The sequence below is a fragment of the Cygnus atratus genome, chromosome 2 (assembly GCF_013377495.2).
Source record: "Cygnus atratus isolate AKBS03 ecotype Queensland, Australia chromosome 2, CAtr_DNAZoo_HiC_assembly, whole genome shotgun sequence".
Lineage (NCBI taxonomy): Eukaryota > Metazoa > Chordata > Aves > Anseriformes > Anatidae > Cygnus > Cygnus atratus.
Window position 1 is genome coordinate 21,612,463 of NC_066363.1, and position 24,188 is coordinate 21,636,650.

The 24,188-nt window shown below is 39.3% G+C and overlaps 1 protein-coding gene across 5 annotated transcripts in view; it reads left to right on the forward strand.

The window, feature by feature from the left end:
* Positions 1–580: 580 nt before the first annotated feature.
* Positions 581–24,188, forward strand: part of HACD1 (3-hydroxyacyl-CoA dehydratase 1) — a 28,732-nt gene continuing 5,124 nt past the window's right edge. Inside the window, exons 1-9 of one of the 5 annotated variants that reach the window (XR_007707807.1) lie at positions 581–832; positions 5,042–5,159; positions 6,222–6,240; positions 6,321–6,409; positions 9,044–9,165; positions 11,415–11,593; positions 13,082–13,558; positions 18,120–18,183; positions 22,641–22,784. Coding sequence is in view for 2 of the 5 variants with exons in the window: in XM_050708651.1 (XP_050564608.1) it covers positions 705–832; positions 5,042–5,159; positions 6,222–6,240; positions 6,321–6,409; positions 9,044–9,165; positions 11,415–11,593; positions 13,082–13,164 (738 nt within the window). In the remaining 3 variants the exon portion in view is untranslated. Of the gene's footprint in view, positions 833–5,041; positions 5,160–6,221; positions 6,241–6,320; positions 6,410–9,043; positions 9,166–11,414; positions 11,594–13,081; positions 18,493–22,640; positions 22,785–24,188 lie in introns of those variants that run through there. The other 4 variants (XR_007707806.1, XR_007707805.1, XM_050708651.1 and 1 more) reach the window with 4 other exon arrangements.

Consider the following 24,188-nt stretch of genomic DNA (forward strand, 5'->3'; position numbering starts at 1 on the left):
AAGGACTTTTTCCCCTTGTCAGGGGGCCTGCCTCAGTCTGCCTCGTGCATGTAGGGTGACACCAAGACACACCGCACTGGAAGGGATCCTCCCCTTTAGGGGGACCTCTGAGCTGGGGCCCCATGGACTTGGCTCAACAACTCCACCTCTCACCAACCAACCTCAAACCTCCTTGTGTTTTTATTTGTGTATGTGTTTGTGTTGTGTTTTTTTTTTTTTAAGACCGATATTTTCTGTCACTGGCGTTTGGAGCTGGGGACAAGGCGCCAGCTTCCCGGTGTCGGGGGGCGTCGAGGGGCGGTGAGGGGCAGCCGGGGGCGGAGAGGGGAGGCGAGGGGCAGTGAGGGGAGGCGAGAGGCGGTGCGGGGCAGCCGGGGGCGGCGAGGGGAGGCGAGGGGCGGCGAGGGGAGGCGAAGGGCGGCGAGCGGCAGCACGGCGCTGCCTCAACCCCCGCGGGCGGGCCGCGGCCCCTTCCTCCCGCCCCCTGCCCGCCGCTGTGCCCGGGGAGCCCGGCGGTGCGGAGGGAGGAGCGGGCAGCGCCGTGTGAGCGGGCGGCGGCGGGCGGCGGCCGCCAGGGCAGCAGCCAGATGGGCTGAGGGACAGCGCGAGGTCCAGCTGTCAGCGCGGCCTCAGCCCCGCCGCGGCGGGAGCCCCTCCTCCCCGCGGGCGGGCGGCTTCGCTCGCTTCCCTGCTGGGGGGGAACCATGGCGTCCAGCGAGGAGGACGGAGGCGGCAACGGCTCGGTGGAGGAGAAGGAGAACGGCAAGAAGAGGAGCCTGGGCGCCCTGGCCACGGCCTGGCTCATCTTCTACAACGTCGCCATGACCGCGGGGTGAGCGCGGGCCGGCGGCGGGGAGCGGGGTCGGCGGCGCGGCGGGGACCGGGCGTGGGGGACCGGGACCGGGACCGGGGCCGGGGCCGGGGCGGGAGCCGCCGTGGGGCAGGGGGAGAGCCGGGGGCGGCGGGGGGTCGCCGGCAGCGGGGCTGCAGCCCCGGCTTGCCCGGCATTGCCTAATACGGTGCAGCGCTACCCGCGAGCGGGCGCGGCGGAGGTTAAGTATAGCCGGGCCAGGAATGCCGGGCGGCGGGGCCGCGCTGCCTGCTGCCCTCACAGCCCGCACAGCCCGCACAGCCGCCGGGCCCCAGCGGGTGAGGGCCCGGCCGGGGCCCCGAGCTGCCCTGGAGCCCCCCCGGGCTCTGGGGACGAGGCCGTGTGGGCGCCCGCTGTCCCTTCAGCGAGGCGAGCGGTTGGGGAGAATTAATCGTTAAAACAGCTTTATCTTGGGTCGCAAAGGGTGAATTCCCGCTCTTTGGAATACCGTAGAGTACTGGTGATGCTATAGTTCTGTCAGGGTGTCCACACAGAAGGTCAGGAATAGGATTTAAATGGCTTTCTTCTCACTAGCATCCGTGCACACACTATTCATATATCGCAAGCCTTTGGAAAGTGCTTTTACTGGCGATTTGTGTAGCTTGCAGGTTAATTTCGCCTCATGGAGTTCCCAGCCTCGTCCTCCATGTGTGAATTTGGCAGTGAGCGCTGACTCTTGCCGTTGACTTTTATCTGTCAATGCCATTGCCTTTCATCTTTTAATCTGTGTAAAAGATTATTGAACCATTTTAGTTCTGACCTCAGGTGCTGATTCAGGCTGTCCCACTTCCTCCTCCCCATCTTCTGTTGTCATCAAGAGGGATTCAGACTTGCTAAACTGCGTATTTTATGTGGAAACAGAGAAAGAAGAGATAGGAACAAATTCTTGTAATCTTTTCAAAGAGATAAAGTTTAAGAGAAAAATCAAGGTTTGAAGTAGAGAAATATTTCACAGGGGCACTACAGAGGACAGGTGAGCATGAAGAACGGTATGTTTGTCCAGACGGTGCACTATGGCGAAGTGTTTCTAGAATTTTAACAACCTCTCTGATACATAAGTGCACGTGAACAACCAGTCTAATACCAAATTGCATTTTATCTTTCTAATAAAGATTTAAGGGATACATTCAGCGACTAAAATGGCAGGTCAGTACCCAATCTTACTGAAAGTCCCAGCTGGAAATCCTACCTTTATTGCACAAATTGTTTTCCATTTCCTGCTGATTTACAGTATTCACTACAAGGGCTTTCCTGAAATCCAAAGTTGAAGCCACTGAAAGCTAAATAAAATGATCGGCAGAAATTTCAAATGTCCAAGCAATAATTTACTTAAGAAAAAATGTATTTACAGTCTTCGGTTCTGAACGGAGTCCCAGACTACTTCTCTCTGCAACGCTTTTGTTAAGAATGAGATGCAGAAAATGCCTTGTGAGATTAGATGTAACATGACTTCTCAGGCTAGGCCTAGCACAAAGCTGTGGCTGTCACCATTCGTGCTGCCAGCTGGATGCACACGCGCTGTCACCTTCCTCTTGTCAAACACGTCACTGTAAAACGGGGCAGCCTTGCTGTGAAGGACTACCAGTGAGATTCCAGTAATTCCTCATTTCCACCGTGGTAGGAGACAACCTCAAATTAATGCATTCACCTTTAAAATCTGTTATAAAATCTAAATAATATTTGGGGAGCTGGGCAAATTTTGGAGCTCCGGCAGATCAGATTCACGGGCTTAAGATAGAAAGAATGAAGGAGGGGAATCATTCCAACAGTGTGGGGAAGCCTGACTAACTTTATGTAGAGCTTGAAACGCTGTCATGAACTGTTGTTGGCATGGACAAAGCGAAGTGACTGTGTAGTGGTAGATGCTACGTGTGAGAGTTGTTGAGGGACTGATACTGAACTGCATGTCATGCGTGGGGAGTACGGAGCTGTTATGATCCATGCAAATTTCATGCCGTTACAGCATAACATGTCCGATAAATTATCCATCTTTCTTGGTGTCTCGTTTCCAATTTTAGCCAGTATGTTATGTATAGGGGACAGTATAAAAGCTGGGGAAGCGTTAAATATTTATCCAAACGTTTATATAAATATAGAATCATAGAATCATTCAGGTTGGAAAAAGACCTCTAAGATCATATAGTCCAACCTTAAACCTAGTACTGACAAGTCCACCACTAACCCATGCTACTAAATTCTACATCTACATGTTTCTTGAAGACCTCCAGGAATGGTGACTCAGCCACTTCCCCGGGCACAACCCTTTCAGTAACGAAATGTCTCCTAATATCCAACCTAAACCTCCCCTGGTGCAACTTGAGGCCATTTCTCCTCCTCTTCTCACTTGGTGCTTAGGAGAAGAACTTGATCCCCACCCTGCTACAACCTCCTTTAAGGTAACTGTAGAGCACAATGAGGTCTTCCCTGAGCCTCGTTTTCTCCAAGCTAAATAACCCCAGTTCCCTCAGCAGCTCCTCGTAAGACTTGTTCTCCAGGCTCTTCACCAGCTTCGTAGCCCTTCTCTGGACATGCTCCTGCACCTCGATGTCCTTCTTGTAGTGAGGGGCCCAAAGCTGAACGCAGCACTCGAGGTGTGGCCTCACCAGAGCCGAGTACAGGGGGACGATCACCTCCCTGGTCCTGCTGGCTGCACTGTTCCTGGTACAAGCCAGGATGCCGTTGGCCTTCTTGGCCACCTGAGCACTCTGCTGGCTCATGTTCAGGCGAGCGTCGACGAACACCCCCAGAGCGCTTTCTGCTGGGCAGTTTTCCAGCCACTCTGCCCCCAGCCTGTAGTGTTGTATGGGGTTGTTGTGCCCCAAGTGCAGGACCTTGTAACATTTAACATGTAACACTTAGCCTTGTAACATTTCGTTTATTTCCCTGAATATTTCTATACTCTCCTAGTCTGCCTCTGAATATTTCTCAGACCCCACCGCTTTGTGTCTTGGGCCTGCCTCAGCCAGAGTTCATGTTGCTGTACAATATGCTTGTGATGGCTTTGTGGAGGATGAAAGGATTGAATGATTGCTCCCAAATATCATCAGACAAGAACTTAAACTAATGTTATTGCAATTCATGTATTTTCATTTTTAACTCTCAAAATAGCCACTCGCAGCTCTGGCTATGCCTATAAGTTTATATCTAACAAATTTTGTACTTAGCCTTTGTGGTTTTAAGCCTGAAGTTTCAAGGAATCTTGCTAGTGTGATGTTTGTAAGAATGTGGGAATGCATTAACAATGGAACATATGGTATATTATTTTGAAAATTTTAATTTCATAAACATGGATTAATTACGTGGAAGCAACTGCTCATACCTTGGGTTATTGTACTTGATCTGGGCTGGGATGGTGGGGGTCAATCCACCATGGTTATGAAGTGTTTTTTTTTGTTGTTGTTGTTGTTTGTTTGTTGTGTTTTTATCTCAGTTTCCATTTGAGATCTCAATTTGAATTTTATATTAAATTTCAGTTTGGTTCAAAGATGTTGTTACTTTCTTTCATTTATATATTTACATTGAAAGGATGATCAGTTAATAGCATTGTTCAGTTTCCTTAAAAAAAAAAAGAAGCCAACACCATCAAATCTGCTAGTTAAATGTTTTTGCCTCTGGAAGCCAGGAGCTTAGAGCACCAATCTGACAGCACATCAGAGTTTGATTTCCAAGGTGACTTCTCAGCACTTCTGAACTGCAGAACAGAAGCATCGATCCCCAGTTGGTTCTGAAAATGACAAGTAAGGTGCCATGAAAAATGTAAAAATGATGTGCATCGGTTCCAACCTGAGACCAAAATGGTAGCCTCAGTGCTGAGTTCATCTGATGTTTTCAAATAACAGTAATTCACAGTAAAGATGCATGAGGATTTAACAGTAAAAATACAGTCACCTCTTGTCTGGTGGGCCCCTAATTTAGGTAATTCAGGTCAATCCTCTGAAGGTAAACAAGTCATTCTCTATCCTTTTCCAGGTAAAGAGATAAAAGAGCGTAGTGTTGATGTAACACTACATAATATTTCTGTCTAAAGATATTTTTAACAATCTCCTAAGAACACCGACAAGTGAAGAAGCAAAGATATTCTGTGAAGAAAATATTCTGCTAAATTATTTACCGCGGATGGATATTTTTAGAATTCTTATTTGAAATGTATCCATTCTCTTTCTTTTGTAGGTGGCTGGTATTGGGTATTGCCATGGTGCGATTTTATATACAGAAAGGAACACACAGAGGCTTATTCAGAAGCGTGCAAAAGACGCTTAAATTTTTCCAGACATTTGCTTTGCTTGAGGTAAATTTCAAACATAGTTTGCTTTACTGGATGCTGCGTATCATAGGCAAAGCACATTATTAGCCTGAATTTAACATCAAAATGTTGTGTTAGTGCTGAAAGTTGTTTTGCCTTCCTTATTTGATGATAATTTTTTGTGGGGGCAAGGAGATTAGTTGGAACAAATAAGCACATTTAAAAAACTTAATATTTTCATAAATCAAATACTCCCTGGGAACTGCTATGCTTCTAGTTATTTCCAGACTGGATTCACATGCCCCGTATAAATCCTTACAACAAGGTCTGTGCAAGTTGTGCAAAGCATTCTTGAAATAATATGACTTTGCCAACCATGCACTCATGGTCTCAATTTATGGTACACCCGTGAAATAAAACTGTTGGGTATACTGAGCAGTTACGGTTCTTTCCCAAGCTCAGCTAAGAGTGTCTGTCTGCATTTTTACTCTTTTTCTCAGTCTGCCCCTAACATCTGTAGTTCAAGCAGCTGTTTAAAATCATGTGGCCAGCTGTCTATAGGCTTTTTTGCTATTAAACTTTCACAATAGGTAATTCCACTTGGGTCTATCAAAACAATGAAAATCGCTCTATTTGCTAAACATTACTGACCAGAAAATAAATCTCAAAATTCATAGCTCTCATTGGCAAAATGATAATGCTGATATTAATCCGTAATGAATACAGAACATTTTAAAATTTCTATTAATTTAGTGTACATTGTACGGCTCCTTCCACATTGTCCTGTGAAATTATTCTTTGGCTAAGATAATGGGAGGGAAGTTCACCAGTTCAAAAAAGAAGCGCTTTGTAAGTATTTAAATGTTCAATATATCCAATTAGGAAAATAAATCTCTTTCATTTAGTGCTTACACAGGTCAGATACTGAGCCCATCACCGGTTGCTAGGGCTCCAATGTGTACTTCTTTTAAAGATGCTGAAATGTTAGCTGGAGAAAAAAACAGCAGAAATAAACCTAGGTTTATATTAATATCAAAAAGCCAATGTTAGTAGTGCAGATAGTAACATACTGTAAATTAGTAACCTTTAACTTATTTTTATTTACAGGTAGTCCACTGTGCAGTTGGTGAGTTCTTTCTTTAGTTTCTCCTATAACTAATTAAAACATGAATAATGGAGCAGAGATAACATGTTTCTCTTTTCAAGGAATAGTTCGCACATCTGTGCTTGTGACGGGGGTCCAAGTGAGTTCAAGAATCTTCATGGTGTGGTTCATTGCACATAGTATAAAACAGGTATGTATGTGAGCAAATTGTGTTTTAATTGTTAATAAGAAGGAATTATTAATGCAGTTCTCATTTCATCAGGAAGACATTTAAAAATTAATAAGACTCATACAGAGAAGACTGACGTACTCAAGTGCTGTTTCTGAAATAGGGGTTACAGGACTGAATTTATGTGCTTCTACCCAGGTGGCTGGGTCTGGTTCTCAGGTACGAATCAGCACTGTGTTCAGCATCATGCCAGCCAGCTATGGTCTGCCTAAGTGAAATCAGCACTAGTGCTTTCATTTACCTGCATATGTACCATAGTGCTACCTATTCCCTTTGAAGAACTTAACTTAGCATTTACTGAATGAATCTAAGTGAAAATGTGTCTTAAATTGAATTTACCTGGTTTAAATGGTTGTGATTTTGCAATTTATTTTAGGAACCTTCTCAAAATTTTATTGTTATGGGAATATCAGCATTCGATGGCATGCATACTGCATTGTTTTCATTAAAAGTATATCAAGTTTTCCAGCATGCCACAGGAACACTTAAGGTCCTGAATAAATGACAATAACTTATTTGCCTGGCTGTAGGTGGTTATTGTAAGTCTAGTGATATGTCAGCAGAATGAAACAAGCAGACTGCTTACAGCTAGTAGACAGGACATTTATTCTGCTTTCTGTAAAGGGTATGTGAGAATTCAGTGATAGATTTTGAGTCTGTGCTCCTGAATTTCTTTAAATTTAAAAAGCTGAGCCATTAAACTGTCTCACCAGCAGATGGCATATGCCCTTCTGCCAATGGGATATCATAGCTCCTGCCTCAGTTGACAAATCCTTTAATTTCAGTTCACAGAGAACTTTTTCTAAACACTTCATCTTTTCCTTTACTGTGCTTTTTTTTTTTTTAACATGAAATAAACTTTTCATAGATTTTTGTAAGTTAAGTGTATTCAGTGTTTTCTTTTTCCCTTATGTGAAAAAGCCTCAAAGATTCACACGTTTTTTTGATATTGAATATTTACATGAATGCTGGAATTTAGCACTGCTTTTTGCCATTTTTTTTTTATTATCTGCAGTGGATTAAATCTTTAGCATATCCAGTCATTTCTCTTGTTTCCTCTATCTTCAGTACAGCTGTGTCCAAGAAAAATACATCTAAATGTATGTCTGATTGTATTTCACGCTGTTACTGCTTAGCAGGCATGAATGTTCAGGGTCACATAGGTGGTGAGAGGCATGTTAGTGATAACAGCCAGACCCAGATCTCTCTACTTGACTGGAGATTTGCAAGGCAACAAATAGGAATTCTCTGCATACTTACTTAGAGCACTTCTGCTTGGCTTTAGCACTGTGACAGGAATCTAAGTTTGGGTTATCAATGTTTGTCTCTAATCGCATGAGGCTAAGAACAGCCTAATTCTGTCTTTTCCTTTGCTTATCTGTTTGGATGTCTTAGCACTGCCATTGTTGCTGTTTCTTTGTGAGTTTGGTGGGATTTTTATATCTTTTTATTTTGTTTGTGAGATCCTTTCACTAAAATTGCACCTTCTTTGACTGACACATTGAGGGCGCGATTTTATGAGAAGACGATCAATTAAAATTCTTCTTGACTTTTGACAGAGTTGTGCATTTTCAGCATCTTTGTGATGTATTAAGCTTTGTCATCGTGTTGCATTCTATTAAAAAAAAAGTCATTTCCCTTTTTGTCATTTTAACAAAATTTATGTTACTTTATTTTATTTCACAGACATCCCTGGAGCTTTTCAGCCTTCAGGCATGGAAGTGTATTACAAAATTCCTTCCCTTTTAAAGAACAGAAAATTACTTGCGTGTAATTCTTCTCCTCAGAAGGTAGTGTTTGTAATAGATCCCCACATGCCTTCTTTGTATTTGGGGTCTTCTGTTTATTTGTTCACTTAAGGTGAAAAAGAACTGATGTTTTGAAAGAGCAGATAGATGTGCTACCTACTGATGAGGCAGTTTAATGACTCAGAACTTAAATCTTAGACAGGACAGTTGAGTAAGTTTACACAAAACTCCTGATCTGCCAACTACTCTTCATTTAGTGTTCATCAGTGTTCCAAGTCCTTAACCATCTTGCAGCCAGATTTGATCTTCTGCTACTAAGTTCCAGTCAGCAGGCGATACTAAACATTTCCTTTCATCTAAAGTTTCATGGAGACATGACTGTATGGTGGGGAAGAAGCAAAATAAAAAGTAAGAGAAAGTCTAGGAGATAGAGAGAGTAGTGAAATACGGAATAGGTAAAAGCTGGTTATGAAAGGAGTGTATCTTACGTAGTATTTTCTTTTTTCTATTTTGAGGAGCAAGAAAATAAGCAATCAAATCAACCACAGATAAAGAGGGAGACAGTTAGATAGCATAGTGAAAGTGCAGATGAAGAGAAGGAATAAGCTCAAATATAGTTTTATGGTTTTGTATTTGCGTAATGGATAAAGATTGCTGAGTTTGCAAAATGTCACTATGTTAGTAAATATATATATAATAGTCATGGTTTCAGCATGGTTTCAAAGAAATTTTCTTTCTTTACAAGATGTTAGTTCTGTTCCATATATCTTAAACAGAAGACTGTTGCAGTTTGCACAGAAAAGAAGCTTAAAGATGAAGAAAGTGTTGGTTCTTTATACTTCTGCAGATCCAGAATGAGGAGAGCGTTATTCTTTTTCTGGTCGTATGGACTGTGACAGAGATTACTCGATATTCCTTCTACACATTCAACCTGCTCAACCATTTGCCATACTTCATTAAATGGGCCAGGTGGAGATGTCTTGCATTTCAGTTTCTCATGGTTCTGTGCATGTTAGTTTCATGCATGCAGAGCTAACACACGGGAGAGCTTTGGTTATGTGCCAGCAGAGTGCAAGTTGGTTGCTTTCTCTACTTGTGATTATTGTTACTTGGTTTAAAATATGAAAAATATTTTAGCTGAGATTTTTGGGTGTGATTTGTTCCATGCTTTCTGTGTCTCATGGCTTGAACTCTGTTTTAATTCACTTTAATATTTTTTCCTTATCTTTGGAGTCATCTTTTAACTTATAGTATGATTCCTTAAGATGCTTTTGAATACAGTGCCTAAAATTAAGCACCTGTACTAGTCTTTGTAGATTTAAGGTCTTTGAAATTATTGGAGCTGTTGTCTTTTTCTGTATGCGTAGTATTGCTTTGTGAGAAGTTCTGCTTTATCAGAGCTTTTGTAGTTATATTAATGTAGTGAAGCTAAATATTGGCATAGTTTAGCCAACATAAAAAGTGTGTTCTGTATCAAAACTACTTTGATTTTGAAACACGCTTAAGGTCTGTCACTATATCAGATATATTACAGAGACTGCGTGTTTATCAGGAGATTTAACTGGAAGAGTAACATTCTCTGTAGTTACCGTTTGAAAAATATATGCCAAGACAGACAGACTTCCCCTGTTAGAAATGAAATACCTACATTCAGCACAGGTGACTATTGAAACAAGTTTGTGTGTTTGTTTATTCTGCTTTATTTGTGTGCTATAGATAATGCAGTTCTGATGCTTCTAATGCACTTCTTTGAGGTGTCCAATAATTATGTCCGTTATTAAAAACGTTATTTTTTTTGCTAATACCTGAGGTTGTAGGTTTGGTCATGTTTAAGCACTAAACTTACAAATTATCAGGTCCAGTTTCAGTAATGATTTTTATGTAGTCTTCAGAAAGAGAAATGCATTCAGAAAGTAGTACACTGACGGGCTTTTTGCCATCAAGTCAGTGTATGTTGAACGATAGAATTTTTGTTTCTTCATAATAGGCAAGCTGACATTCTCACAGCAGAGACGTATGGCGAAATATATAAACAAAACATTCAAAAATGTATTATCTTTTCAGGAGTCCAAAATACCCTCTTTTTGATTTTTAGAGAATCAAATAACACAGCTGAGCATAAATCCAGGATTCCTAAGGAGCTGGACCTTTCTGATCTTTAAGATATTGGCCTGTCCCTAGTTAATGGTATAGGTATGATCTAAATTTTAGCTCAGAGTTTTTACGTTGTTTCTTTTACACTACATAGAGACAATCTGTGTATAGGTCATGGCATCAGTTCCTTCTTATACCTCATGTAATGTGTTCTCTGACCTATGAGTCCTCTAAGGCCATTGGCTCCTGAGAGGGTTTCATGTTCAGTTGCTACCATTTTGGATCTCATCTCTTTTGGTCATGGAATGCACGCTGTACACTTCTCTCAGACCCTGTGTGACAGCTCTCATTGCTCTTCCCCTGAGTGAGCTCAAGAGAGCTGTTCCTTAGGAGAGACTGCAGCTACATGATGCACTGTGCATAAGGACTGCACAAACCCCGTTGATTACATTTTTCATTTTGTCCACATGTCTGTAGCCTGTGGCATTCAAACCATATTTTCTTTAAACTCAATGTCTTTGCCCTTTATTTGAATGTGTTCTGCTTGTTTTTAGATGGATTTGATGATTTTCTGGAGCTGTTGTTCTCTTTAATTTTTAATTTCTATTAGTGGTAAACGTAGTTTTATTTAGATTTCCCTTGTGGCTGTGGGTAAAACAAGTTTCTGATATTTCTCAACTTCTTCATTGTCTTCAAAGAAATTATAGTACGTAGAGTTGCCCTAGTGTGCATGCACTGTGACAAGGATGTGCAGGATCATCTGAATTTGGGATCCAGTTCTGGTTTTAGTCCTACCAGTGACAACAGGAAACCAACAAAAAAATTAAAAAGACATTATTGGAGACTACAAATTTACAGAATAATTTTTGACTCTTTAGTAACAGAAAGGCATACATGCATTCCGATATTTCTCTGTTTTTAAATAAAATGATTGAGGAATTCATTCTCTGTAAACAAAAATGACGCAATCCTAAGTAATTGATGTTCTGTGCCAATTCGGGAGGTGGTCCTTGACTTTGGTGCAGGACCTACTCCAATATATTGCTGTGCCACTAATGATAGCAAAATGAAATTTTAAATTCATGGGGCATTTCTCACAATTTTTTATTTATTTTTTAACGCAGATACAACTTTTTTATAATTTTGTATCCTGCTGGAGTTGCTGGTGAACTGCTGACTATATATGCTGCTTTACCCTATGTGAAGAAAACAGGAATGTTTTCGTTGAGACTTCCCAACAAATACAATGTCTCCTTCGACTACTATTACTTCCTTATTATTGTCATGTTCTCCTATATACCATGTAAGTATTATTTAACTTTAGTAACACTAGCAACATAATAATCAATTATCAGCAATGCTGGCAACACTTCCTGTAGTTAAATTTCCTGACACTTTCCACTCTTAACATCTGCTTTCTGTTGTTCCAAGCTTTGCTGTGCTTTAATTATTTAAACTGAAATTTTCTGTTCTGTTATTTGCCTCAGAACATAAGCTATCTTAAAAATTTTTGTGAAAATGCTAAAAAGACCAGCAATAAGTAAAAATATTTACATACAGAAATGTCTGTCTGTAGTTGTATCTCTGTGAATTTCTAGTGCCTCTGCTGCTTTGAAGCAATGACTTAAAAATTCTCCTGCAAGATCCAAAGATTGGCCTTCTCTCATTTTTTTTAATTTTTTTTTTTAATTGCTGTTAGTGTCCTCTTACCTGTGACCATTTGAGCAAGCATGCTTAGGGAAAACTTGAAGCAAAATTTCAGCATCACAGAAATCCACCCCCTGCCTCCAAAACCTCTCTGAGTGTACTTAAGACCTGGGTTTAACCAGATCTTCCTTGTACTTCTGGATACCAGGAGCCACAGATCAGTTGGCTAACCAGAACTAAGACTAGAGAGACTATCTGTCTTGAACTGCCATTGTTATTTCCACTGTAGGCTAAACAGTGCAGCCAAGGAGAAAGCAACCTGATTTAGATATAGCAAAATGACAACTGAAATGGAGCTAGAGCAAACTGGGCAAGTAGTTTATGTTAGATACTCTGGACAGTGAGGCTAGAAACAAAGCAAGAGACTAGGCAGAGGAACTGGGAAGCAGGACAACTGAAGTTAAAAGGAGCTGTGATGTGCATCCATAAAATGTATTCCTTCAAGAAACTGACTTAAAGTGTGGACTTTGACTGTATGTACACACACTTTGAATTTTCTTGTTGTAAGAAATCATGGAGGCCAGTGAGAGAGATTTATATGAGTAAACTGATGGTTGAAGTTATCATAACTTACTAACAGTTTAAGAATTGTTTGCATAACTTTACATTTCAGGAATAAATCCAATTTTCTTTGCATTAAAAATAATGATCAAATGCATCAGAACCATAATATAATAGGACCAGGAGAAAGAGAGAGCTCCTGATTTCAGACTTCAAAAACTAGGGTAAATTTGGATCCTCAAAGTCTCGATTCAAACATGCTTACCTTAGCACAGGTTTGAAGACTTAGGTACTGCTAAGTCCTGTTAAGTGGTTAAGTCCTGTTCATACAAATAAAATGTTGAAGGGAAGATCCATAAAAGGAGAGTATACATTCAGAGGGCTTTGTCTGACTTTTGAGTAATTACTGTTTTGTAATTCACTGTGAAGTTCATGACTCACTGTTATTTGCCTTAACCAGCTGTGGCACTGTGTGCCATAATTTTTTTTCAGTTCATCATTCTGCAAAAGTGTACTTTTCCGTAATGTGATCTGTTGATTTTTTTTTTTAATCTAATTTGCTTTCTTCTATGCTTTGATCAAGTATTTCCACAACTCTACTTCCACATGCTGCGGCAGAGAAGAAAAGTGCTTCATGGAGAAGTGATTGTAGAAAAGGACGATTGAATTGAGCCGTGTAATTATGGTGCTTTTAACGGAAAAACAAGGGTAAAAAAAACCCAAAACTTCCTGTGATTTTTCTGAGTCCAAGTTTTAAAACATGGAACAAGAATAAACAACTGTGTATAAAGTAACATGGACTGTATTATTTATACAAATAATATATCATCAGAATTACCTTTTCATCTTTGGTTTCACTTTGATTTTTAATTGTTCATTTCTTCAAACATTGTTTTCATATTTTCAATAGGCTGACAAATAGCTTTAACAAACTGAGTAGTTGGCTAATGTGCTTTCTATTGTGAAAGGCCTTGATGATCTGTAGTCATGCTGAAGAACAGAAGGAGAGTTGATGAGTTGTATTGAAAATGAGTCTTCTGGAAAACAGAGCATAAATTAGGTAATGATGTTTTTCATAGAGTAGGTGGCTTAAATGTTATTTAAGTTGTGTGTTAAATTATACCTTTACGGTTATAAGTACTGTTAGTGTGTTGTTGAACGTTCTTTGAATTACAGGATCACACTGTAGAATTCTAGAAGGATTTTTGAAAGGAGCTGAATTCTTGATTGTCAGCGCAAGTTTAGATTTCTCTATATTTTTGCATCTAATTTAAAAGAAATGTTGATTAATAGATATATTAACTGGTTAAAAGTTTGTGCTGAGGAGTAGTCTTGATGTTCTTACTTTTCTCTGGTCAGTGGCTGGAACAGGACTCCTGTGGAGGAAGACTGATTGTCAGCATGTTTCATATTCTACATTTAATTATGTATGCAGAAAAATTATGGTATTGCATTTAGAAACTGTAACTACAGTGAGATATTTTTATTCTTATAATTAGGTAAGAGGGATAAAATATACTTGAAGTAATGTCTTAAAATACAAATTGTGCTTTGAATCATCCCATTGTGCAATTTTAATTGCTCCCTCCCCATTAATTGTTTGTAATGTGATTATGTAATTCTAATTAACATCTTCAATAGTATGCAAGAGGGATCTACAGTGTATTAATAAAAGTTACAGATGGTACTGCACTATGTGATACCTGAGGGAAAGAAGTCCAATAGATGAATTAAATATGGGCAAGAGTTAGGCACAGCCTAAGAGATCCAAAGAAAAGGTAATGCATTTGAGGAGACTTGGATAGTTAGTGAGAGGAAGAGAAGATTGAAAAGTAATAACGTAGTAGGAAGTCTTGATAATATAGGCAACAAAGTTGCTTCCAGAATCACTAATATCAAAAAAAGAGAATATATGCAGAAGAGCTGCATCAGGCATTTGGGAATTGGAATATTCCCTGTGATCACAGAGGTGATTTCTACTGTCTTATATTTTGGGTACCTCGGGAGTGCAGAGTTGAGTCAATCTTCAGAAAGGTCAGAAAACATTAAAAAAAATAGTTAAAGTAAGAAGGAAGTTGGATAGGTTGAGTCATTAAGTATGTACAAATTTTGGTTATGTGACAAATACATGTAGAGGAAGAGGCTTTATTATTATGAAGGTGTAACTAGAACTGGTTATATATCTAGTGAATGTCAGGAGAAAGATCCTACCAGTGAGATCAGTTAGGTTACAGAATCATAGAATCATAGAAACACAAGGTTTCAAAGGACCTACAAGATCATCTAGTCCAACCATCCAGAATGATACAGTAAAGCTTATCGATGCATACAATTTCTTGAAAGGTTTTAAGTTGGAGGTAATACAGTACTGGAAAACAATCTTTCTTTGGAAGGAGTTTGAACTTCATAGTCGAATAGGCGGTTTCCACTTTTAGCTTTGATGATTAGATGATAATACAACTTTTTTTTGAAAATTGTAGATGCATCTTTTTCAGGCGTATCAGGTAATTTGATGAAAAAGCAAGGATTTACTACACCCTAACTTTTAAATTCCATTTTGTGCCTTACATTTTTGATATTCACATTGTCTTCATTACATGTAAATTAGATTCCTTTTAAATGATAGGTGCATAGTGGACTTGAGATAGAATAACTATATTCCTTAAAATTTTAAAAGGTGTAATCTTTGTATTTTTTAGAACAAATATATGCAAGGTGCTATAAGTTAACTTATTACTTTTCTGTTTTATATGCAGCTAAAAGTATTTAAAGTTTAAAATACAAACCACATTTACAATTCTGATTCACAAAATAGTTGTGTTACACGTTCAGACTAGCAGTTGTATTTGTCCAAAGTTCTTAGAATACACTTTTATAAACTTTACTTGCATTTTGATGCATGAGGAGCAAGCATCATGGCAGTTTTTAGAAATATTTCTGAGTTAGTAAGCAGAAGAGTATGATGAAATATGAGTAAATAAGATTAGATTAAGTTCTGTCTTTTTCTTTTTTTTTTTTCTTTTTTTTTTTTTTTTTTACTGTCAGGGCAGCTCACCAAAGACCATAGCTATCAATTTATTGAAAATGCATTGAATACTTTCAGTATGTGATTTTGAAATCCTTTATTGGAGTGTATCCCACAGATACTATTCTTGTAATAAAAGAAATACCTGAGCTCCAATACTGTATTACATTTGTTTTCATTGTGGCTTAAAGCTCTTATCATATGACAATCCAGGAGCTATTTTTATATCCTTTTGTAAATGTGACATAAAAAAATACAGCACAGCTTGTTAAAATCTTGTTTTTCATAAAGCAGCATCGTACAAGATATTGATAAAATTGTAAAAGTAATTTTCTTCTCTTCCTCTTCTTTTCTTCCTCTTCTTTTTTGGTTAAAGTCTTTCACTGAAGCCTCAGTGTATACCTTTTGTTTTAATATCTTCTCTAGAGTAGTGAAAATTTTGGGTAAAATGGGCCAGGACTTTATCCTTTGTAGCTTAATTAAACTTCAGTATAACACCATGAAACATTCAATTAGTTTGTTAAATGGACATAAAAAGTTAAGTATGATTTTCTTATGGTGCTCTCTTTCCAACTTATTTTTGACACCTCTTTTTTGTATTCTTCTCTGCAATATTCCTGGTTTGCATTGAAATCTTCCAGTTTATGAGAGATTAGAATGTAGTCAAGCATCAGTGTCTGTAATGTTTTGATGTAGTCTTTAACAAATTGTTTGTATGAATATGTTTTCTTGTGCTGTATTCGCTTTCTGAAATGGATTAATACAAAGTATGACCTTATAAAGGTTTTTTTTTTTTTTTTTTTTGATGCTAATACATAGGAACAGGTGTTTGGAATGAGATTTCTAATCATGAAGTGACATTTCTTACTATTGCTAGTGACATAAACACATGGTCCTTTTTATAAACTCCAGCTGAAAGCAGTTGGATTTTTTGAGGTTCCCTATAACACGCACGCTGGGAAAGGCTGTTCGAGGACAGGTTGGGTGAATCACCTCCTTTCACAGCTCTGCCCACAATGTCCGGAGGCCAAATCTTGACATTGGGGTGAGGCCAGTCCAATGGAATATAGTGCTGAGAAATTGCATCCTCCACATTAGCTGCCAGGAGGATCGTGGAGGCCATTGTGAACAGTAGCGGTTACGCATCATTTCCCTCACTTCTCTCTGCTCGGGATTTGAGAAGAGAGACGGGCAGCTGAACATGCTCTCATACCCTCTGCATAGGGAACTAATGAGATAGCTGAAAGGACCTCTGTGCACAAAGGGTGTGTTACAGAAAGAGGCTTTGTGCTCCACTCAGCTCTCTGTATCTGTATCTTGATCTATAAGCATGTATTTCTTGAAATACTGGTATGCCCAGATAGCTCTGTCACACTGCTGTCAATAGTACAGCTCAAAATTAACAGCCTTGGAGAAATTGTGCCGTATGCTGTTTCTCCTAATTCCCGTTGACCATAACACCCGGCCAAGTCCGTGTTAATGGGCAGATTGCAATGACTCGTTAACGAGGAATTGAATGGAGACCTTTTCCGTGACCTTTATTTATCCAGAAATATGTGCAGTTTAAATCTAGGTCTAGCTACTGCTCTGACTGTGGTACTTGCACTCTTCATAATGGCTTACCTTAGTGGATATTTGTATATTTATGTGATTAGAAGGCAAATAAATTGGAAACATTGCAATAAACTGTAATTTGGAATAACTGCTGTGTTAACAGTTTCTGTGAATTGAGCTTTTGCTTAATTTGTCTTAGGAAAAAAAAAAAAGGAAAAATAATACAAGTAAATATTCTGCACTAGGCAGAAGGGCTTCATAAATCAAAATTTCCAGGCAGGCATGCAGTTCTTTACAAAGCATTGGTTAAATGTGTTTTTGAACAAAAAGATGGAAAGCTTTTCTGAAAATTAAATTTTATTTCATAACATATATTTTAAAATGTGCTCAGAGAGACTGTATTATTTATGATCAGTTTACAATTTAAATTCATGCTTAACACAGACTTTTGTAGATGATTAACCATAGCCCATTAAAATGTTTTAATAGATGTTTGTTGTAATGACCATTTAAGAAACAAACACCTTATGTTTCTGCAAAGCTCTTCTGTCTGTGCTCCCGTGCTCAAGTGAGTTTCAATAACGTTACTGCCTACTAAGTTTTGCAAGGCCATTAAAGTGGCAGGTTCACATTTGCCAAGGATAGTCCCTTAATCTTGCTTTCATGGTGGCACACCTTAATAGGGTATGGTACTTTTGTTTCAGTGTCTGATACTGTAAGCCACTGATGCCTTTTCAAGGGGTCTTGAGTGCCTTCAGTAGGACAGGTGTTAATAAGTGTTTCATCCTTATTAGCATATTCAAAGGACCTATCCAGTGAATTCTTAGGTCACAGTAGGAATAAGTCTATAAAGTGAACTTAAGTCTGTACCAAGACAAACGGTGGAGAACCTGAATGTTGGATAACTCTAGCTCTCTTACAGGAGCTGGTTGTCAAGATCAGGCCTGCAACTGCTAATGGTTTTAGAGTTCTAAAATGTAAATGTGTACTACTTTCCATGTCATGTTGTATCAACTGAAACATGTTGTCTTTTTGTTCACAGTTCTCTTGCTTCTCTGTTCAGTCTTGAATGTATTTTGTGTCCTTTCAGATGGCTTTGTAAAAGTGTAAGTACAGAAATATTTATGTAAGCATATCATGTATAGATTGTACTTAAAGATTCTTAAAAATGTAAATGCACTGCAGCTGTTCATTATTGTTATTTTTCCTGGAATGCGTTATTATCATTAGCAGTTTACACAGACGGGAAAACGCTCAATATGATACTTTTAATAACTTATTTATTTGTAAAGATCGTAAGATTTGATGAGCTAGAGATTCAGATACTTGTTTTAGAGATTGCTAAATTGCTGTAGCACTGTAGAAATTCATCATCAATTAAAAGCCATATTTTAAACTGTGTTCTATTTCATTTGATTTGATTTTTTTTATTATTATTTTTCTGCGGTAGCATGTAGAAGTCAGTTCATACCGACATTATCATTCAGTACTGTTCGTACTGTTCAGAGCATTACACCAGACTGGTATCTGTTTATAAGTACTGTGTGTGTATATATATATTTTTAATCTGGAATTATTTCACAAATCTTGAGGCTCCAACTTTAACATATTACTACTATTAGTTAGACTTCCTTTCTATATTCCATTTAAAAAGAGGTAAGTGGGAATAGTAATATTGGTTTAACTTCTCTTTAACAAGACAGAAAAATACAGTGCATAAAAAAAGACATACAGCATCTGTCCACATGACAGATTCATGACAATATGAAGACAATTACATTACAATGATCTTGAAATAGGTATTACAGTAGTGGATATTTCAATGTTTTGGAACAGGGCTTTTAGTGGTATTAACCTTTCAGGGGTGCAGGCAGCGAACATCCTCTGGCTGTCCTTCGCTACATAGCTAACAACGACATTGCAGCTATGAGGATTTTGTTGCCATGACAGTAAGATAAAGCAGTATGTGAGCATTCACACCTACTTCTTTTGAATTAGGAATCAAGTGGTTGTAACCCCAAGGAGCTTAACTGCATATAGAGGCTAAATCCTGTTAGTCAGAGGTATTATAATGCAGACTAAGATCTCCTAATCTGAAAGTTGCAGAAATGGACTTCTGATCTAAATTTATAAGAGGGGATTTATTTGTCCTGGCCCACTACCAAGGTTAAACCAGCGTGATTTCTATAGAAGTTAATGGAAGAATGTCCACTGGTCTCAGCAGGAGTGTGCTGGGACATAACCATTCATATATTCTGTGTAAATCTAGATTTAGCAGGAAAAAAGTAAACTGTGGCCTCCTTGTTAGCACCATCTGATAGAGAGCAAATGTGGCTCACCTGCCTCGCAGCTTTGCAGTGGCTACACCCATCACTGCTCCTTGAAGAATGCACCAAAAGACCAGAAAATCTCCAGCAGTACACTGCTGTTGCATTATACTAATCTGAATTCAGCAGAGTCATACAATCTCTCTTCACTTATCTGCAGAAGTATCTTTTATTTCTGAAATTAATCTAGGCCCAATGACACATCTCATTAAAAATAGGCAGGGTAGATCAGCCCTCACAGCTGCTTTGACATTCCTGGCGTGGAATGCTGCTGTCACTGAGTAACTTTGATTTTCGTATGTAGTCTCTTGGCGGTCTGTGTACATACCACTCTCATAAAATGGCACTTTGCCTGCCCTTAAGTGGCTGTTCCAGGTTCACTAGAACAAATTGCAAATGACAAGCAAAAAGAGATTCAGATGGGTATACTACTTCACACTCCAAGCCCTCTGAAGTGGGTCTGTAGTCCTGGGTGTGTAGTCAAATGGATGTGTCTCTTAATCTATCTTGTTTGAAATTGCGTTGTATAATGGAATGAGACCTTCACATCATGAAGGAAAGAAAGAAAATTGAGTACTGAAGGCAGTAAATTAAAATATTGTCTAAATTAGTTCTGGGAAGACCATTAAGATTGAGATTCACTCTGTGAGAAAACAGAGACTGAATTTCAACTGGCGGATCTTGCAGCCAAGTGGAAGCCGGAACTGGAACATGGCTCCCGTTTGCATTCAAAGAGGTGATATTGCTGAAAGTGAAAATCCAGATTTTTTTTTCAGAAGGGGTCTTTTATAGTGATCATCTGTGATGACCTCAGTTGATTTTACTGTCCAGTCTCTTCACTGTAGCCAGTAAACTAATGAAATGGCCTGTCTCCCTGAACAAAATGATCCTGAAAAAAAATCCTCTAGAATTCCTGTACAGAAACTATGCAGAAACTTCGTATACAAAACCTTCACCTAACCATGAGCTATGAACACCTTGGGACATTCTCAGTCTATCAACTCTAAGCAGAAATGATCATTTAATCAGATGTGGATTAATTAACTTATTTATTTGTTCTCTGTGCTTACTACTATAATATACATAATATTTGCAGATTTGGGAATCTGGAGAAAGATGCCCAGTTACTAAATATGATGGTAGTGAATCTTAAAAAAGTTGATAATATCTTCGGGCTAACAGCAAGAAAGCAGAGACACTAACTTTTTTCAAGACAGGAAAAATGGCTCAGATCTTGGGTCTGCCTGTTCAGCTCTGTTTAATCCATAGGCAGTGTCTGCTGTTGACTACTGTTATAATTCTCACTATGTTCATACATAATATTGAAAGGTTTTTTTGAAAAAAACAGTAGACATAATTAGTGACTGATAGAAATGTGTTATTACTGTGTGCTACTCAGCTCAGAAAAAAAAAAAAAAAAGGAAGTTTCTCCATTTCTGAACCCTTTTAAATGGAAAGGTTCTCTCATTGTAAAAGCCACATTAGACAGTGTTGCCATGATATTTTTCTTTTGCCATGAAACCAAAGTTAAGGTACTTTTTGAACGACTATTTTTGTTTTCCCACTTCTTGTGTGTGTTTGTGTGTGGGGAGGAATGAACGTATGATTTAGAAGATTTTCGGTTCTCTTAGTGCCCTGCTTTGTTATGAGTCAGCAGTAGTCCACAGTGCACAGCTGGAAGAGTGCTGCATTATGGTGTGGCTAAATTGATGCAACTGCTAGGTTCTGGAGAGATACCTTCATTCTCCCAATGACTGCAGGTTGAAGATAAAATATTCAAGACTGATTTTTTAATGAGTGTGATTACCTCCTGAATAATGTCTGTTTTGTGTGAAGAGGTTTGGGGTTTTTGTTTGTCTGCTTTTTCCATGTGTACAGTTACTTAAATATTATTATGATATTATCTACTGAATATGCTTGTGGTGTGAGTTCCTTGAGTTTATGGCAGTTTTATTGTCCACTTCCTTGAACATTAGTTTTAACACTTAGCTACAAATATTTATGGGAAAGGTTACAGTGATTTCACCTCCTGTCTGAAGTGTGAATTATACTTCAGGGTTTCTTTCTCAATGCATTCTGTATTTAAGCATGCTTCCCTTTTTGTCTTGCATCCTTCTGATCCGTGCAGGCTGCTGACAGAAACTGAACAATCACAAGATCTCTTGTAAATGGCAGCCATTTCTTGTCAGTTCTGTTGTTTCACTCCCCCAGCTCCAATCCTTCAGCTGTTAAACAGCGCTAAGTTGGAGATAGCTCAATCACCTTCATATTTTTTGTAAAGTTTCCTTCTCACCTTAGAGCAAGTCTGTGGCACATTTCATTTTCATGCTGCAAGATCTGACAGTGCATCTTACTCTTCAGCACTCACTGCTTGGGTGACCAGAAGCAGCAGGGGGCAGAGTCCTGCTTCCAGTGTGCAGAGGGCAAAGTCAGCAGAGAACAATGGAGCTAACATTAAATTCTGGGTGAGGTGAAGAGTGGCCAGCTTTGGCCATGTGCTGAGGATGGTATGTAGGGTGTATGTTTAGGGAACTGAAGAAGAGACAGTGTGTTTCTGAGTCAGAGTCACTCCTAGATGGCTGCTGTGCTTGTGACTGGAACAAGCTTGCTGTTTAGCCCAAGGTATTGAGAAAATACATGAGACGTGCTTCACTGTGTATCTGTTCTGTGTTTCATCTCTGGGCACGCTATGTGTTTGCAGGTGCTGCTTTTTACATGTTAAAAAAATTAACACCTTCCTCTAGTGTTTTAACGAAGTTTACTTCTGAGGCGCCAAGAACTTCTTGGAAGAAACAGCTCCTTAGACTGATCTGATTCCATCTTGAGAGCATGAACATTTCAAGCAGCAGAAGTAAAGCTACTCAGGGTTTCAGGTGCCATGTGTAAATAGTTCTGGCAGCTAATTTGGTTCTGTCTCCTATCTTTCTCATGCTGTCTTTTTCAGCATAGCCTGTATCTTCATCTTCTTTTTTTTTTCTTTCTTTTTCTGTGCTATGCAATATCATTACATGAAGTATGTATGAAGGAGAAATACTGGGTATGCAGGCAGACCAGCATGCTTAAAATATGGAAGCTATCCTTCCTCACTACAGTCTCGTGACATTCCTGGGAGGAATGTCTGCCAGACAATCCTGAGGACTAGGAAAAAGGTTGGTCACTAACAGTTGTCTTAAAGTTTCCTGACTTGGTTTGAGGAGAATCTGCTCAGGATTTATTTTATTTTATTTATTTGCTAGGTGCTTGCTGAGAAGCCAGTTGCAAAGTCTCTTTTCCAAGGCTTGTTGGGGTGATCTTCCTGCCTTAAGATGACTTCTTCTTCACTTTGGAGGTGATGCCTAAACCTTCAGGGTGCCTTCTGCTAAGATTAAGATTTCTACCTTTAAGGTGTCTTTAACCTTTTTGTTATTCATATATACTTCCATTGCAGGTACATAGCATCCATCCAGCGATGATCTTTCCTCAGTATATATTCCATATTTCCCTGTGTCGCAGTGACTGTTGTACTCAAGTCAGAACAGTGTTTCTGAGTATTTCCTCTAGTTGAGGTGGGGTATTACCCTTGTTTTGATAATGTTGAACATTTCTTTCTGTATTTATTTTGACCAAGGAATGCTTAGTTTCAAAGTTTTAGCATCCACAACAAAAGCAGGAAACCTCAAATTGCAGGAGGGGTTAAATTACTTTATTATTTACCAGAAACTCTTAAGACCTGTAACAGGTGCACATTGAATGAGATAATTAGGCATGCTTTAAAGTCAGCTCCAACCAAGCTATTATTTCAGTATTTCTCTCTCAGAAACCACAGGAAGAGAATTATTGGTCTCATAATGATAGTAAATGCCCTCAGAGCTCTACTCAGGCTAACCAGCGTTGTTTCCCTTTGCAACTCCTCTTCCATGGGAAAGTGAGAAATAATTACCGTGCGAGTACACGGAGCTCTAAACAGCAGGTATGCTGTGGTGCAGTCTTTACCAGGGGGTTTCATCTGCAAGTAATGCATTTTGAGCTGGTACATGGGGAGGATGGAACAGTTTAGAAAAACCTTTAAGAGATCAATTTTTAAAATTTCATAGCTGGGTGAGCTTGCAGTTCACAGTAGGTTTGGAGCTATAGATAATGGGAGCAGATCCACTGCTTCCTCGCCTCAGTGGCATTACACTGACTTACACAAGCTTGAGGACTTTTTAAAAAGCTTTTCTAAGGACATTTAGTTTGAAATTAGAATGTGTAGTCCATGGGAAATGCTGATATTTTGTCATATTGAATTTATGCAAACACTGGACATACCACCACTTCTTTCAGAACAAGAATTTTAGAAAAACAAAGCTGGGAAGGTGTGGTTTTGTTCTGAACCAGTTCTAGTTTAAAACTTTTTCTGAACACTCCATTTTTGTGAAAAGGTAAAATTTGCTGTCCAAAATGTGTTATGCATGTGGGAAGATCCTGACTAGCTCAGCCTCCAGGTCCTGCGACTGAGGATGTGCGTATAGACAGACAGCAGAGCAGAAGAGGGTGAATGAGAAGCGGTGCTACCTCCCCAGCTGTGAGCAGGCCAGCAGGGAGGCTTCCACGTGGAGAGAGCTGCTGTACGGGACCGTAGCCCCGGCAGAATGGGGTCAGTAGGTGGAGAGGCTGCTGGCTGCCAGGGGGAGGCTTTAGCGAGACCAGCTGCAAGAAGCTGTGGAAGGAGCAACATGGAGCGAAGCCTGCCAAGTCGGGGAAGTGGGAAGTGGCCACAGGGAGCAAGGGACAGAAAGGAACAGCTCTCGGTTGCTTAGCACGCG